This window comes from Vulpes lagopus, chromosome 8, assembly GCF_018345385.1.
Source record: "Vulpes lagopus strain Blue_001 chromosome 8, ASM1834538v1, whole genome shotgun sequence".
NCBI lineage: Eukaryota > Metazoa > Chordata > Mammalia > Carnivora > Canidae > Vulpes > Vulpes lagopus.
The window spans coordinates 112,100,593-112,116,476 of NC_054831.1; the positions used below are offsets into that span (position 1 = coordinate 112,100,593).

The 15,884-nt window shown below is 39.9% G+C and overlaps 1 protein-coding gene across 2 annotated transcripts in view; it reads left to right on the forward strand.

The window, feature by feature from the left end:
* Positions 1 to 15,884, forward strand: part of TOX3 (TOX high mobility group box family member 3) — a 111,876-nt gene that overhangs the window by 68,423 nt on the left and 27,569 nt on the right. For both annotated transcript variants that reach the window (XM_041767358.1, XM_041767359.1), the window contains exon 2: positions 13,592 to 13,657. In XM_041767358.1, the coding sequence (XP_041623292.1) occupies positions 13,592 to 13,657 (66 nt within the window). The remainder of the gene's footprint in view (positions 1 to 13,591; positions 13,658 to 15,884) is intronic.

The window sequence follows — 15,884 nt, forward strand, 5'->3', positions numbered from 1 at the left end:
AAAAAAAAAAAAAAAAAAAAAAAAAAAGCAGCCTCACTAATATCCTTTTATGATGGTTTTAAGAATTTTTTGCATCTGTTTTCCCTCATTTTTGGTCACTTTTGCATTTACAGCTTCATACAATTTTTCCTTCATATCGTTGAGTCACTCCACTGGAATAGAATTGAGATTTTGCTGAAGTGCGTAAAATTTGATATATGTTTTAAGAAGAGCTGCTTACAAATTGCTGTATAATCACATCTCTTTAAATTCATGCAAGGAAATGTTAAGGTAATCTTGACTGTATTAGTATACAGCGACTTTGTGGGCTTCTAAGAATAAAATGCCTCCTTTATTTAGGAATACTTAAATTCATGATTATTTTATATAAAATGCTAAAATAAGCTTGAGCTATACACCAGATTGACATTGACATCTTGACTGAGTTCCGTTATTTGTCTTCAAGATGAAAGCCAACAGCCACCACTTTGAAGGGTTTTTTTTTTTATTTTATGGTTATGTTTAAGAAACCATTAGCCTTATACTCTAATTAAAAATATAGGTCTAGGGGGAAAAAAACCTCTCTTTTTAAAGTAAACACATTATGAAATCTTAGATTACAGATTTTGGAATAGCTGGTTAGAAGGAATGAAAATTTTCCTCCCTCCTGCTCCAAGACCTTATCAGAAGTGGGATTTAGAGTCTTGTGTGAGCCCTCTCCTAGTTAAAGATTTTAGATTAAAAAAACAAACATAGCAGGTAGGATACAGAAAACCAATGAAAGCTGTATGATTACCCATCTAGTAAAAGTTGTCCCCACAGAATTCGGGCAATCATAAAATCATAGAAAGATGTATGTAATCGAGATTTTCCTGCAGTATGAGCAAAAGCTCTCTGCCACCATGCTATAAAACTCTAGCCCAGCCGTGCATCAGTAGCCAGGACAGTGCCAGTAGTTTTTATATTCTCATTCTTAACAAGTATTTGAGACTTTTCCTGAAACTTTTGGAAATAATAGATGCGAGTTAATAGATACGAATCATTAAAATGATTGTATATTATATCTGTTTGAGGTCTTCTTATCACTGATGGTTTTTGAATTATGTAGGCTTGCAGCATTTGGTTTATCAAATATGATTGAGACTGGAAAACAAACACATGAACTCACAATTCTTCAGGAAGGATATATGGTTTTGTTACTCTTTTTTTTTTTTTTAATTTTTATTTTTCAAGATTTATTTATTTATTCATTCAGAGAGAGCGAGAGAGAGGCAGAGACACAGGCAGAGGGAGAAGCAGGCCCCATGCAGGAAGCCCGATCCGGGACTCCATCCGGGGTCTCCAGGATCACACCCCAGGCTGCAGGCGGCACTAAACTGCTACGCCACCGGGGCTGCCCTGTTACTCTTTTTTAAATGCTTGCCTTAGAATAACATGTTACACTCTTTCTACTTCTTGATTTATTTGCAACAGGAACAATAACAAAAAGCAACTGAGTATTTATGTACATGGAAAAGCTTCCTAGCTGACAACCAACTAGTTGATACATATTTGAAACACATTTAAGTGATCCTTGATGGCAGGCAGTAATCTTGTAAGTAGATCTATCCAAAGTCAGCATAATGCCCTCTTGAAGAAAGACCACTGATGGTGTTTGGATAGTGCAGAAACAATAATCCTGTAATATTTATTTTTAAAATACTTGGAATATCTTTTGTTTATGCTTAATGTACAGATTGATCTATATCAGGGTTTCTCAGTCTTGGTACTGTTGACGTTTTGGACAGGTTAATTCTTTATTGTGAGAGCTGCCGTGTGCATGGTAGGATGTGTAGCAACATCCCTGGCTTTTACCCACCAGATGCCAGAAGCACCCTCTAGTCATGACAGTAAAAACTCTCTTCAGGCATTATCAAATGTCCCTCGAGGGGCAAAATTGCTTGTGGTTGAGAGTCTGTGATCTGCATACCTCTGCTTCTATCTGCATATCCACATCTATGGCTTTATCTGCATGTCTGTATTAGCATATTTGTTATAGGCACCTGAACACGATATACTTTAAGAGCACACATTTTATACTTTAGAGATCAAGGAACAGAAGACCCATTATAAAGTCATGGATGTTTTGAAAGAATTCGTGATAAAAAAAAAAAAAAAGAAAGAATTCATGATAAATCATAATTACGGGACCAATTGAAATTAGAGAGTGTGTGTTTTACCATTGGTCAGTAGAGTTTAGTTATTGAACTCAAGAAATGCTGTAATTGGTTAAAACATTTTCATTTAAAAAAACTGAGGGGTATTTGGCTTCATTTGTTGTTCCTTTTTTACATTTGAAATTTCATATGGTGTGCAAGGAGTGCAGCCCAGGAGACTTACTAAGGGTATTCGGTATAAATAGGTCACATCATTAGAGACCTTAAAGTTTGTTTTCAGTGGAAAGTCTCTGAGGTCCTTAGTCATTTGCAGTGTGAACCACAGAGTCTGGAAGTAGGAGGAAAATAACTCTTGATTTTATCTTCTCTGATTTTCCCTTTCTGTTTTGTTTTAAGACTTGGTGGTACTTTGGCAAACCGTAACAGTGGTTCACCTGAATTCAATGTGAACTGTATCACGTGTACAGAAAAATAACTGGCTTAGTTACACATTTTGAAACCCACTTAAGCTGCCAATCGGAAGTTCCCCCGATCTTGCCCCCGAAGCACTGCCTCATCAGTTGAGTACCTACTATGTGCCTGGCTATGGTGCTGCAGTGGCCAATGAGACTTTTACAGCCTCTGCCCTCAAGGGAGATGGATATGGAAGTAGATCACTTGAGCACAGTGCAGAGTGATGCGTAGACTGCCTTGTTGCTTGGTGCAGGGGAACTCAGTGCAGCTGGCGGGGTGGGGAGGAGGGGTAGGGGCAGGGGCAGGTGGTGCCAAGAAAGACTTTTCCAAGGCACTTCCTGACCATCCTTGCAGATGATACCCACTGTGCACATCAGTGGATCTATTTCCTATAAATGAATTCACACCAAAGTGCCCATGACGAGGGAGAGCTAAATTATTATTCCTCCCAGGGATATTAGAACTTACAGGGCAGCCCCGGTGGCTCAGCAGTTTAGCGCTGCCTTCGGCTTGGGGTGTGATCCTAGAGACCTGGGATCAAGTTCCACATCGGGCTCCCTGCAAGCATGGAGCCTGCTTCTCCCTCTGCCTGTGTCTCTGCCTCTCTCTCTCTCTCTCTCTGTGTGTGTGTGTCTGTCATGAATAAATAAAATCTTAAAAAAAAAAAAAAAAAGAACTTACCATGAGACCCAACCCTTTCTAAACCCCGGTGATGTGCTACTGGTCCTAGAAATCTGTATGTGACTGTTGAAACTTTGGGGGCCAGGGTCTTTCTGGTTCTCATGCTGACACCAAAGAAAGTGGCCACCTTTCCCATCCAGAGTAATAACTCCTCTTAGCTATCATTTCAGTGATTTTTCAAGAAACCAGAAAAGACCGAGCATATCTGTTTTACAAGTTGTTGTCATGATATAAAAGATGCCCACAGTTTGCCGGAAACAATAGAAAACACACAGAACAGACATTAGTCTTACTTTCTGGAAGTTATGCTCTGAGTCTTATCTTCTGCTTATTGTTAGCTGACCTTCCCTCACTTTTGTGTTTGGCCTTCCCTCCCCCAACAAACATGTGCGAGTCTCCTTTTATCCCTACAGCATGTTCGAGCCAAAACTCTCCAAAGTATACTCTACTTGCTGGCTCCTGTTTCAACCTCCTTCTGCCCTCTCTGCCAAGAAGGCTTGGCTCCCCATCTTGTGGTTGGCCAGCCCACTTCTATGACATTAGGCCTTTGCCCAAGTAGTTTTCTTTACCACGATGGTCTTGTCTCACAGGCAAGCTCCTACATATCCTCCAAGGCCCCACTCAAATGGCTCCTCTTCTCTGAAATCTTCTGCTGACTTTTCATGGGGAATGCTTTGCATATTTCCATACACAGTAGCACCTGTCATGTGGAGTCTGCGTCTTACATATTTTTTTTTACCAGTATCCATCATTATCTCTTTTGTATTATAGGCACTTAATAAATACTACACAAAATACTTCCGTGACCCATTTATTTTTCTGAGATTATCAAATTCCTAGCTTTCCAGGCTCCTCACTCTCAAACTTTATGACATTTACCAAGTGCCTCTTCCATAGAAGACCGTTTGTGGGTCGAGGAGGGAAGGACTGTGTCATCTCACTTTTTACACAGCCCAGTCCCCCAGAGCTCTATTCTCCTGTCCTCAGAAATAAAAAAAAAAAAAAAAAAAAAAACCACACACACACACACACACACACACACAGAAATTCAGAGTGGTAACATGCAGCAACTTACCGGATCATATCCAGCTTATAAGTAACAGAACTGGAATTTGAACTCGGATCTCTCTGGTTCCTTCCTTCACTCACACATTCAACAAATATTTACTGAGTACCTCCATACCACAGACCACCCATTGTCCTAGGACCAGAGGAAACCACATGTGACCAGTCATTAAGCAGAAACCTACATAAAGTAAGGAGAGAGGGGAGAGTGGCCAGGTCAGGAGGACAGTAGGTACAAAGGCCCAGAGAAGAAAGTGAGGAGTAGTCAGGGGCATGTGGTTGGGACTTAGTGAGGAGGGAGTTTGGAGAAGCAACTGGTAGCCAGATCATACAGGAACTTGGGTTGTGCTCTAAATAGCAGTGAGAAGCCATTGGAGCTCTTTGAGGAGTAAAACTCTCCTGCTCTTCAGGGCTCTCCAGAGCCCGGCTGCCCATCATGTCCCCCAGCCTACCTCCCCCTCTCTCAGTAATGGCACCTACCTGCAGCCACAATGGTCTCTTCTTTGTTCTTTGAATGAAGCCTGTGCATACTTAGGTCTGCAGCTTTGCATACTCTGTTCCCTCCACCAGGGACATCCCCTCCTCCTCTCTCCTTCCTTGATTCAAGACTTGTTCTCAGAGTGGCCATTCCCGTGTGGTTCTTCCAAATGTGCGTAACATTTGTCAGCATTGCTCCGTGACTTGGCCCTTATGTTTAGAAATGATTTTTCCCGATCACCCTAACTGGGTTGACAGCCCAACAGGAGTATCTTCTACCTCTTGCTGTCTTTGGAAAGGTTAGGTATATTCCCCACATGTATCCTATTAGTTGGCATCTAATTGGCGCTGGGTTCGGGGTTGGTAAGGCTTTTGGGGGGAAGGGGAAAGAAACCAGAATTACACTAAAGATGCGGCCCCTTAGCCACATATGTATTACCACTGGCTTATTTTTGTTGGTGTGAGTTTAAGGCAAATCGGGTCTTTCTTTCCTCATTCTTTGAATACTGGTGATGCTGGGCCAGTCCCAAAGATTGCTCCATTTTTGTTAAAAAGAAAACTTAATTTGGGAAGCTTAGGATCCTCTCCTCTGCTTTATTTGTTTTTCTGATATTAAACAAGTGCAGTTGGGTTTGAGAGGGTGTTGTGGGTTTTTTTTTTTCCTTGCCACCTCTAACTAGTCCAGATGGTTATGCAATTTACAGACTCAAATGTGTCCAGATCATGAAAATCCAAAGGCCTCCGTATTTGGGTAGAGTCCATATGTTTAGGCATTGTTGTTCCTTGTATGGGTCCACAGAACTTGTTGAGAAAACTAATAGTGGAACTTGCATTCCTTAATTGGTCCAACCTAAGATGCTCCCATCCTTCCTTCTAGAACATGAGGGTGGGAGAGGGGCTGATGGTCACCTCACGGACATTTACAGTTTCCTGTAAGTGACAATGTTAAGAAGAGATTGGAAATAATTGAGCCGAGGCTTTATTGCTCTAAATAAAACAGCTCATGCGACATCAACATTTCAATGAGATCATCATCGGGCGTATGGAAAGGTTTATTTAAAAAAAAGAAACCTCCATGTTAGTCTAAAATAACAAGGCTGGTAGTTTTCAAATATTAGTGTCTCCTTGAGTTCCTGAGAACCTGGTTAAAAACACCAGATTTTTAGGGCCTCACTGCCTAGAGATTCTGACACAGTAAACTTTGGGGAATCAAATAATCTGCATTTTTAACAGGCATCTGGTTAATGACTGGTCCCTAGCACCACACTTTGAGGAACTCTGACCCAGTCTATATAAAGCAAACACTTTTTTAAAAAAACAATAGTATTTTAAATTAGAAAAAAAAATCAGCTGTCAGATTGAATACTCAGATTCTTGCCCCCTTGATGTAAGATTATCAGCTTTCTCTTCTCTGGACTCTACATCTACAGGCCAGAATCAGTATGGTTCCTGCAGCGTGTTTTCAACCACAAGGCACCCCTACTTCACACTCCAACCTCACCCTCCCAGGCCTCTATATCTTGTATAAAAGGGTTAGTGCATTTTCTAGAATAAAGCATTTTTTTCAAGCTAAGCATCCCTAACATTTAAAATATTAATTTTATTAGCATATAGAATTCTTTCTTATTACCACTTCTCTCCCAGAGGTGTAGTTCTTCACGCTAGGACCTGTGGTGATAGATGCTTGGTTTCTCCTTTTGGCTTGAAGTTCAAGTGCGTATACTGTGCTTGGAGAGCAGTTCTGCATAGCAGCATTTCCCATTCCAGAAATTAATTTATTTGTTCTTTCACTCAATACAGATTTGTTGAACACCTACTATTTATCAAGCTTTCTTCTTGGCACTGGGACGTCAATGTAAACAGTGTAACACATGCTTATCCTCATTAAATTTACATTCTAGTTGGGGGAGAAAGACAATAAATATGTTACGTGGAAAAGTGTTACCGAAAAAAATCAAAACGGGGAGGAGCAGTAGAAAGTGCTGGAGGAGGAAGAGGGCTGCAAAGACATTTTATAGGGTAGACAGAAGGTGACAACTGAGTAAAGGCCCCAAAGGAGAGAAGTGAGCGAGCCCTGAGGATGTGGCCGAGAATGACAGTTCAGGTAGAGGAACCAGCTGGCACGGAAGCCCTGCAGTTGAAATGTGTCTGAGGTCTTCGAGGAACAATGGAAGCCAGCAGGGTTAGGGTAGGATAAGCAGGGATGGAAACATTGGCCAAGGGTCAGAGAAGAAGCCAGGGCCATTGTGAGTCTTGGCTTCTTCCCTGAGAATAGAAGGCCACAGAAAGTTTTATGCAGATGAGAGATGGGATATGACCTGGGTTTTCAAGGGATCTCTTCAGGTCTGTGCTGAGAAGAGACTGGTGGACAGCATGGTAGAGCCAGCAGGACTGCTAGGAGGTGACCACGGTGACCCAGGAGGGGATGGGTGACTTGGACCTGGGTGACAAAATGATCAGCTGTGGGGGCGTAACTAAAGATGAGCCAGGGATCCCTGGGTGGCGCAGCGGTTTGGCGCCTGCCTTTGGCCCGGGGCGCGATCCTGGAGACCCGGGATCGAATCCCACGTCGGGCTCCCGGTGCATGGAGCCTGCTTCTCCCTCTGCCTGTGTCTCTGCTTCTCTCTCTCTCACTGTGTGCCTATCATAAATAAATAAAATAAAAAAAAAAATAAAGATGAGCCAATGGAATCTTTGATGATTTGACGGGGGGGGGGGGGGGGAAGGGTGGAGGAGTGGATTCCAGAATGATTTTTTGGCCTGAGTCACCCGGAAGTGAGTCATCTCTCCAATCAAAGGAGATGGGGAAGGCTGTGGGTGGAGCGGGTCTGGGGAGAAGCTGAGGAATTCAGTTTTGTGCATATGATCGAACCGCCTATTGACATCCAAATGCAAATGCTGTAGGCAGTTGGATAGATGTCTGGCACGGGGGAGATAATTATCTAGGAGTTTTTAGCATATGGAAAGGCAAATAATATTTTTGAAAGTTTATTTTCTTAAAAAAATCCTGCTTTATATTTGAACCTGTTAATATATGTGCGCATATGTATATATATGTGTATAATTATACATATGTGTGTACATAATCCTCTCTCTGTATATAATTGTATATACGTAATTAGCAGAAGTATGTGTGTGCTAATTATACATCCTAGTCCACTGTTTGCAGTTTGTTTCCAGGCTGTTGTCGAACCCATAACCTTTGGTACAGACTGTCTTTACTCACAGCATTATTCTTTGTTCCCGATGTGGCACTCCAGATCCACCCCTGAGAATCCCCAGTATCCCCAGTATTGTCATCTGCTATCCTGGGCTTGCATTCACTCTTTTGGGCTCTATATCTTGAAATGGATTACCACTGCTGAACATGGTTAAAACTTGATTATCGCTGGTAAGTTCTTTTCCATGGGGTAGTTAGCAGAGCCTTTGAGAGTGTGTGAACTTTGCGGCATGGCCTTCTTACCATGTGACCATGCTTGGCACACTTGATCCATGATGGCACAGTTCATTTGTGTAAGCAACTTGACAGATGTCCTTACTGAGGCATCAAATTAGATGGTGTCTGCTAACAAATCTAATGGGAAAAAAGAAAAGAGAATTCGAAGGATTATCTTTTTTTTAAGGATTAAATTTGTGCCATTTAGCTGTTTGATACCTTGTAGTTAATGCTGCTTTATTAGAAGCCTATACAATTCTTCACATGAGTGTCAAAATAATTTCAGTGAAAATGATGTTGTGTGGACTCATCAAGCTGAAGTATTCGTCTTGTGATTACAGATGGGTTTTTGTCTGTGCTGCTCTACTTTCTTCCAAGCCTTTTGCTGGACAAGCTAGAATTAACAATCTCCATTAATTTACTTTGGCACTTCACACGGTTAGACAGGCCATGAACACGATGGTCTTTAATAAATTTTTTTAGAAATCCTGCAATGCTCCTTTTTAATTGATGTCCTTCATAAATTGTATTTGCCAAAGCTGTAATTATTCATCAAGCAGCAAAAGCAAATCTACCTCTAAGTACAATGAAGATGTTCTTTTGTGAAATTATTAAGATACAGAAGTTCGACATGCAGAGTAATTTAGTTCTGCTTTATAATTATATCTTTGGGGATTATATCTTTGGGGATCACATCTATTAGAGCCTATCAAAGTGGAAAGGACCGATCATCACCAGGGTACTCATAAATGCCCCTGCCTCGTAGTGACCATTCCCTCAATATATAAGCTCTTTGAAACAGTTGGAATTGGCCTCTTTCTTTCATAATGTCTTTATATGCTGTTTGCGCTAGGTAAACTCTTTCACCCAATGTTCATTGGTTGTTTTGAAATACTTTGTTTCAATTCCTGAAATCACATTAAAAACCATATATTGGTCGAGTTAGGGGAACTTCGAAGTAACATCAATGGAGAGCTACCATCTAGACAGTTTAGAAATTAGCCAAATTAAGATGACCCAAATGCTTAATTTGGAAATTCTTATTTAGGTGAATCACCAAATGTGTAAACTTTACCTTGGTGCAAAATGAGGATACTGACTTTGGTAAGGATTCAGGGGAAATAAAGGAACATTGTCAATAAAGGCTGTGGAACAATGTTTTCCAGAGTGTTCTCACAGACTGCTGTGGGGGAAACCCAAAGAAGTGTCCCATGGCAAATCTAGGGGTAAGAGGGAGGTTTACTATCTCCCACTTAAAGAAAAATGTAAACTCTATCCAGATAGGAACTTTGCCATCTTTCTTACCATTTTGTGGTCAGTGCCACGCACAGTGCCTTTCACACAGTAGGTGCATAAATAAATGTTTGCTGAATGAATGAGCTGCGGGACTTCTCAGAACATTTAACTGAGTGTAGCAGGCTCTGTAACTCATCAAAGAGGGGAAGTGGTCTGCAGCCTTTCTCAAACTTATGGGCCTTGAAATTCTTTTTCTTGAGAAGCATTCTCCTAGTCTGAGGTACCTGGAAATACCTCCTGTGAAATTCTAGCCTTGGGTCAGATTGATAAAAATAGAGTCTTAGCATTGAATTGATCACTGAGTGAAATAATCAAGGTTTTATGGTTATCAGAACATAGTGATACATATTATGAGGCAAGTGGGATGCCAGGCTCCCATGTTTACATCTATGATATGGGGCATTAACCCCTAGAAGCCTCAGTCTGTTTATCTATAAAATAGGGATAATAATGATTTTTTTTTCTAACTTGTTCTGGGGGAAAATAAATTACATTTAGTCATACTTGGAAAAGGTAAATAATTTCTCAGGGTTTATAATTATTACTATCATTATCATTCTTGATATCATCTCAAGAAAAGTGACAAAATTGTTCCAGTTAAGATGTGTGATTACAAGACACTGAAGTTACAAATGGGATCAACCTTTTTAACCCCTCCCCCCACTTCAACAAACGTTGGAGTGCTCATAATATGCCCGGCATTGTTGTTGGTTTTGGGGGAGACAACAGTGAACACAATTAAAGTCCTTTGCCCTCATGGAGCTGGGGATTTTTTGTAATATATTGTGTTTACCGATGTCACTGTCTCTCAGAACATAAAGCAAATTTAATTGTACACAATTCAGTTAAAGTTAATTGTTCTGAGGTCATTATATTAGAGATCTGCCCCAAAGGATCACTTTTTCTCTCAGAATCAGATCTGTTCGTACACAAAACGAGTAAAGGAGGATTCATAGGTCACATTTTAAAATAAAACAAATTAAATTAAGCTAGTGTTACCAGCTAAGGTAAATCAAATGGAAAGTGGCATCCCTTTCATCCTGATCCATTTAACCACGCTGCCAAAGTTAGCAAGTAAAAACACACCATACCCAGTTGTAGTTGAACCAGATAAATAGAGAAAGCTCTTCTTTAAAGGATAAGTATATCCCAAATAGTGTGTGGGACATACTTATACTTGAAACAAAGTTGTTTATTTGAAACTTAACTGGACATCCAACATCTTATCTAGCTACCCCTCCCACACTACACCAGAGTCCCAACCACCTGTGCAGGAGAAAAGACTTGTTCCCCACACAAGTCAATATTTGAGGCCATCTTTGAAGGGCATATTTTTACCCCCAACTGCACAGAAACCTTGGCTTCTATTTGAAATGATTTATAACTGTTCCCGCCTGATCACCAAGTGTTTCCAAATTAAAAGCCATTAATTAAGGCCCGATATAGATACAAAAGATATGCAAGGAGTGCTTTGTAATTCCAGCTCGGTACTTCAGGTGAGAGCTTTTCAAATTACGTGGACCACTGGAGCCACCTGCTTGACTAAATGCAGCGCGGCGGGCGCGTGGCTCATCAGCGCACTGCGGTGCCAGCGTTGTTACTGATTTTTCTCATTTCTCCAGGGCAAATACTAATTAATGGATACAATTCACAGCTGATTAGCTGTAGTTTCTTCAGTAATTACATTCGCATACTAACTGTTCAGAAGAGGATTTCTAACCCAGTTCTTATTTCACTCTAAGCTTAATTTGTTTTTTGAATTGTTTAGGCCCTTACTTTAATAGCCATTTTATTTTTCTTTGTTGTTTTAGGTGCTATTAGATAATAAGTGAGTTTAATCTTAAAAAAATACTCTCTGATAATGAGCTGCTTTCCTTAAATGGATTTCTAATTCACCAACAAAACCTACATTTAAATAACGCTAAAGCTGGGATGCAGGCTGCCCAGGCATTTTGGGGAGGTGGGGTGGGTGCCCGGAATGCACAGCATGACCCAGGTTCTCATAAGTACCCAAAAACAACATTCGGAATGGAGACCTGAGATTTTTATCCTAGAATCATTCATTCACAGAAAATTCCGAGACAGAAACCTATGCTTTTTCTTACATATAATGAACATTGTAGAAAAATGGAGAAAATATGTGTATGTGGGCCTTGCCCATGCGTGTGCACCTGCTCACATATGTATCTTGCTTAATTTTAAAATTATTTTTAGGAGCGCCTGGGTGGCTCAGTGGTTGAGCCTCTGCCTTCAGCTCAGGTAGTGATCCCGGGATCCTGGGATCGAGTCTCACATCAGGCTCCTCGAAGGGAGCCTGCTTCTCCCTCTGCCTGTGTCTCTGCCTCTGTGTGTATCTCTCATGAATATGTAAATCTTTTTAAAATAAAAACTTTTAAACCATTTTAGTGGGGTATGATGGTGTACAACACACTGTACATACATCACGTTTGCACCTTGATAAGTTCAGAGATAAGTGTACATTGGCGAAACCACCCCCACACGTCTTTTTTCTATCACATGCCTTCAGAGAAACTAGATACAGGTCTTTCTCAAGTGCTAACAAATACATCTTTCAGAAATCCTTATAAAGATGTTTATCCAAATGAATCTGAGGGCTCATTGTGTGAGTATGTATTTAGGGGTCGTTTTACAGGGTGCGATTTTGCTTCTGTAGACCATAGCCGTACTCCGGAGCCATTAGAGCCTTTCGTGTAAATCCTGCTCAGTTCTTGGATCCCTGACATGATAAAGTGTAGCATGTCAGTCCCACTTCTGTGCACGAATCTTACGGGTTCAGAGTCAGGGGCCGAGAGCCCCCTGGAAATGAGTGTTGCGTTTGCTGAGAGGAGGATTATGTGGGTCTTCCATATCTATGTGTCGATGTTTATTCTCTGCATTTGTCTGTCTGTGTATCTGTATTTCTCTCACTCTCTCTCTCCTTGGGAAAGTTATGCCTTTTACTTTAAATAATTAACTAGCTCTATTTATATTAGAGAATGGATATATACATTTCACCCTTTGGAGACCAAAGCTGTGTGTCATTTGATGCACTGAAGGAAGGAAACAATACACATTATAACAAGAAGGGCATTCGTTTACCATTTAAAAATGTTGAAAATAATACAGCTCCAAATAATTATGCTCACAGAGCCCTTCCATATTGCCAGACTGATAACAAAATGTTTAAAGCAACAAAATGTGCCTACATATACCATCTGAACCTGAAAATACATTTCTGGCAAAATCCAAGTTTTACATTTTGATAACAGGTCTGTAGCAGTAAAGAGCTTATGTCTGAAATGCTGATACAGTCTTATTTGTGATGGTATGAATGGGCTATTGTGTTAGGGAATTAAATAAAAATTGCTGTGTTCATTGGATCCTGCTTATTTTTTAAACCTCTTTGCACTTAACGTTACATTGGGAGATTAAATATCACTGTTTTCAACAGCTCTGATGGATATAGATATCGTTTTCAACTCTGTTTGGAGATTTAAAAAAAATATTCTTTAGTCTCATTATTTATTTATATTCATGCCACACCCCATTCACGAGAAAATAGAATTTGAGTCCTGAGAATTGAATTCCATTCCCTTTATTTCACATTTTAACCTCCCCACACTTGTGACATCTGTTCCTGGAAAGTACGCTATGAAATCCCAACATGCTCTAAAAAATGTGTCAAGGTGATTTTCTTGGGAACTTGGCCTTCCACCTTCTGACAAATGCCAGTTGAACAAACCACACCCACACGTGACCAGTTGGCCAACTGTTTGTAATTGTCTCCCTTTGTTGCCAGTCTTGATGAGAAACAACACCGTTTTCTAGAATTATCAAGTTAGCTTAACTCTGTGCTCTGTTTTCTGAAAGAAGCAGCCGACAGCATGTAGCACAAAACCTCTGTCACAGTTCACGTTTGGTCTGAGGAAAACCACTCTTTTATCTCATGACACCAGCATTCTTGCCAAATCCCATTCCAGTATTAAGTAAACCACCAGGATTCTTGATCTTTCTGCATATTAACATAAAACAATCTGTTTTCTTTCAGTTTGGGAGTAACAATAATTACATGAACATGGCTGAGGCAAACAATGCTTTCTTTGCAGCCAGTGAGGTAGGTGTCTATCTTCATATGTCGGTTCATGTTTTGTGTGTCGTTTAGATCATTTTAAAAGGCTTGAAGGGAAAAGCAAAGCATCGAATTTATCTCTCTTATGTGGTGCAAGGTAACGACTCTGGAGGAGAAATGAGAAAAACCTTTTGGAAAAGAAAATGACCTGACAAGTCTATCACTTGTCCGGAGGCTGTTACAAACTGTTAGTAATTCACACACGTCTCTTAATGGAAAGAGATACGTATGCAAACGAAAGTAAATATGTAAGAAAATACATAAAATCCATCTAGCCAAATTGGTCTCTGAGCAAACTGAGTGGTTATTTTTAAAGCTGGGGTGGAAGTGACTTTCAATAGAAAATATTTCAACTTCACCTAGCTCCGGGGATAATTTCATTAAGATGCCATGGTTTGGGAGATAAGGTGGCAAAATAGTATTATAGTTTCTTGGGTCTTCAGTGACAGTGACGTGAAGTGAGTGTTTTGTTTTCTTGTTAGATCCCCACAGCTTGTTACAGTGCCCGGCACATAGTAGGTGTTCAATGAATATAATATAGAACGAATGAATGAGAGGATATGCTCCAAGGCTTGGTTGGCATGGCAGGGAAAACTGGGGGGTGGACTCCAGAGGCAGCATCACCTGGGCCCTGGGTCGGTCTACAGTGTCCCGGCACAGATGGAACAAAGATCTTGTTGCTGTTTCTACTGCATTCCCCGTTTACTGACTTTAACGGCTGTTCCCCGGGCTCATTGGCCTGCCCTTCAGAAAAACCCTGATCTTGATTAGATGAGGAAAACAGTTTCCTTAAAAAAAAAAAAAAAAAGGCAAACCGTGAGATTTCAGATTTTAAAACAAGAACACACAGGTGAAATTGGTCCAAATGGGATATTTCCTCTTGGGGTTCCCGTAATAAAAAGTCTTCATTTTCCAAATACATTCAAATATAGGAAACTGAACTAGCTTGACCCCAGAGGATGAAAATCATAATGGCTTTGTAAATGATCTTGGTACAGGGAAGCAAGTGGTATGAAAGAAATTAACTTTGAGAAATTATTAGAAAAAATGAGGAATCAAGAATTAAGGGTATTCGTAGATTAATCATTTTTACAGTGACCATCCTCTCTCTCACCAAGAAGACGGCTTAGATAAGGGATATTGTCTGGCACTAGCTGCTGTGTTGTTTGTGATAATGAACACAAACCCCATCTGTAAGGACAACATGATGTTTCATTCTGTAGGATTTTTTCCCTACATTTGAATCAAACATTGATGAAAGCTCTACTGCCAGCAGCTGTTCAGAGACAATTTAATTCCAGCTGTGATAATTCACCGTGTCAGACATTGGCTGTTATATGTTGATACAACAGTTCTCCAGATTTGCATTTTTATCAAAAGGAACAAATGTTTTGAACATTTCAGTACAGATGGTATTTAACCATGTACATACTATTTTAACATGTTCAAGGTAAACACTGAAGAGTCAATATCTGTAAAAAGTAATCATTATAGACTCTAAATGATTAACCTGATATTGGTCGTATGCCAGAGTTGCAAAAAGTCCGTGTCTTTTTTTGTTGGTGGTGCCATATGTGGTTATTTTATAATCTCAGATATATCCAGTGTTTGGGGTTACTTTTTTCTCTAAGGAATGCTTAACTTTATAGTTCATATATTACCTCTCTTTAAAAGTGGTTTAAGATTTTAGCATTCTCTTGGTTATTTATTAGAATGTTTTATTGTTTTATTAGGTTATGCTATAGTAACATACTCGATTCTTCCTTCAAATTAATTTGTTTTTTAAAAAAATTACACCATAGGGACCTATTATACATAAGACATCTCTCTGCTCCTTAACAAAAATAAAATCGAAAGCCTCCTTAGTTTTGACCGCCTAGCATAAGACCTGCTTTATGGTAGAGTTTAAGAGCTAATCTTACACAATGATTTTGCCATATATCTTTTCTTGAACAAAAAATAAAGCCCAAGTAAATGTTAATGCACCGCATTATAGCATGTGCCTAATTTCCCAATCATTGCATTAAAAGTAAATTTATTTGGTTTTTTAACATTTTAATGAGTGCGAACTAATTCAGGAAGACTTTAGGTTTGAATGCTCTAAAGTCGAAATTGTGCCTGAAACCAATTCCCTTCACATAGATATTGCCCTGTAGATAACACCACGGGGACTAGGATACTCTGAGTTTGAAATTCACACATTTGCTTTATG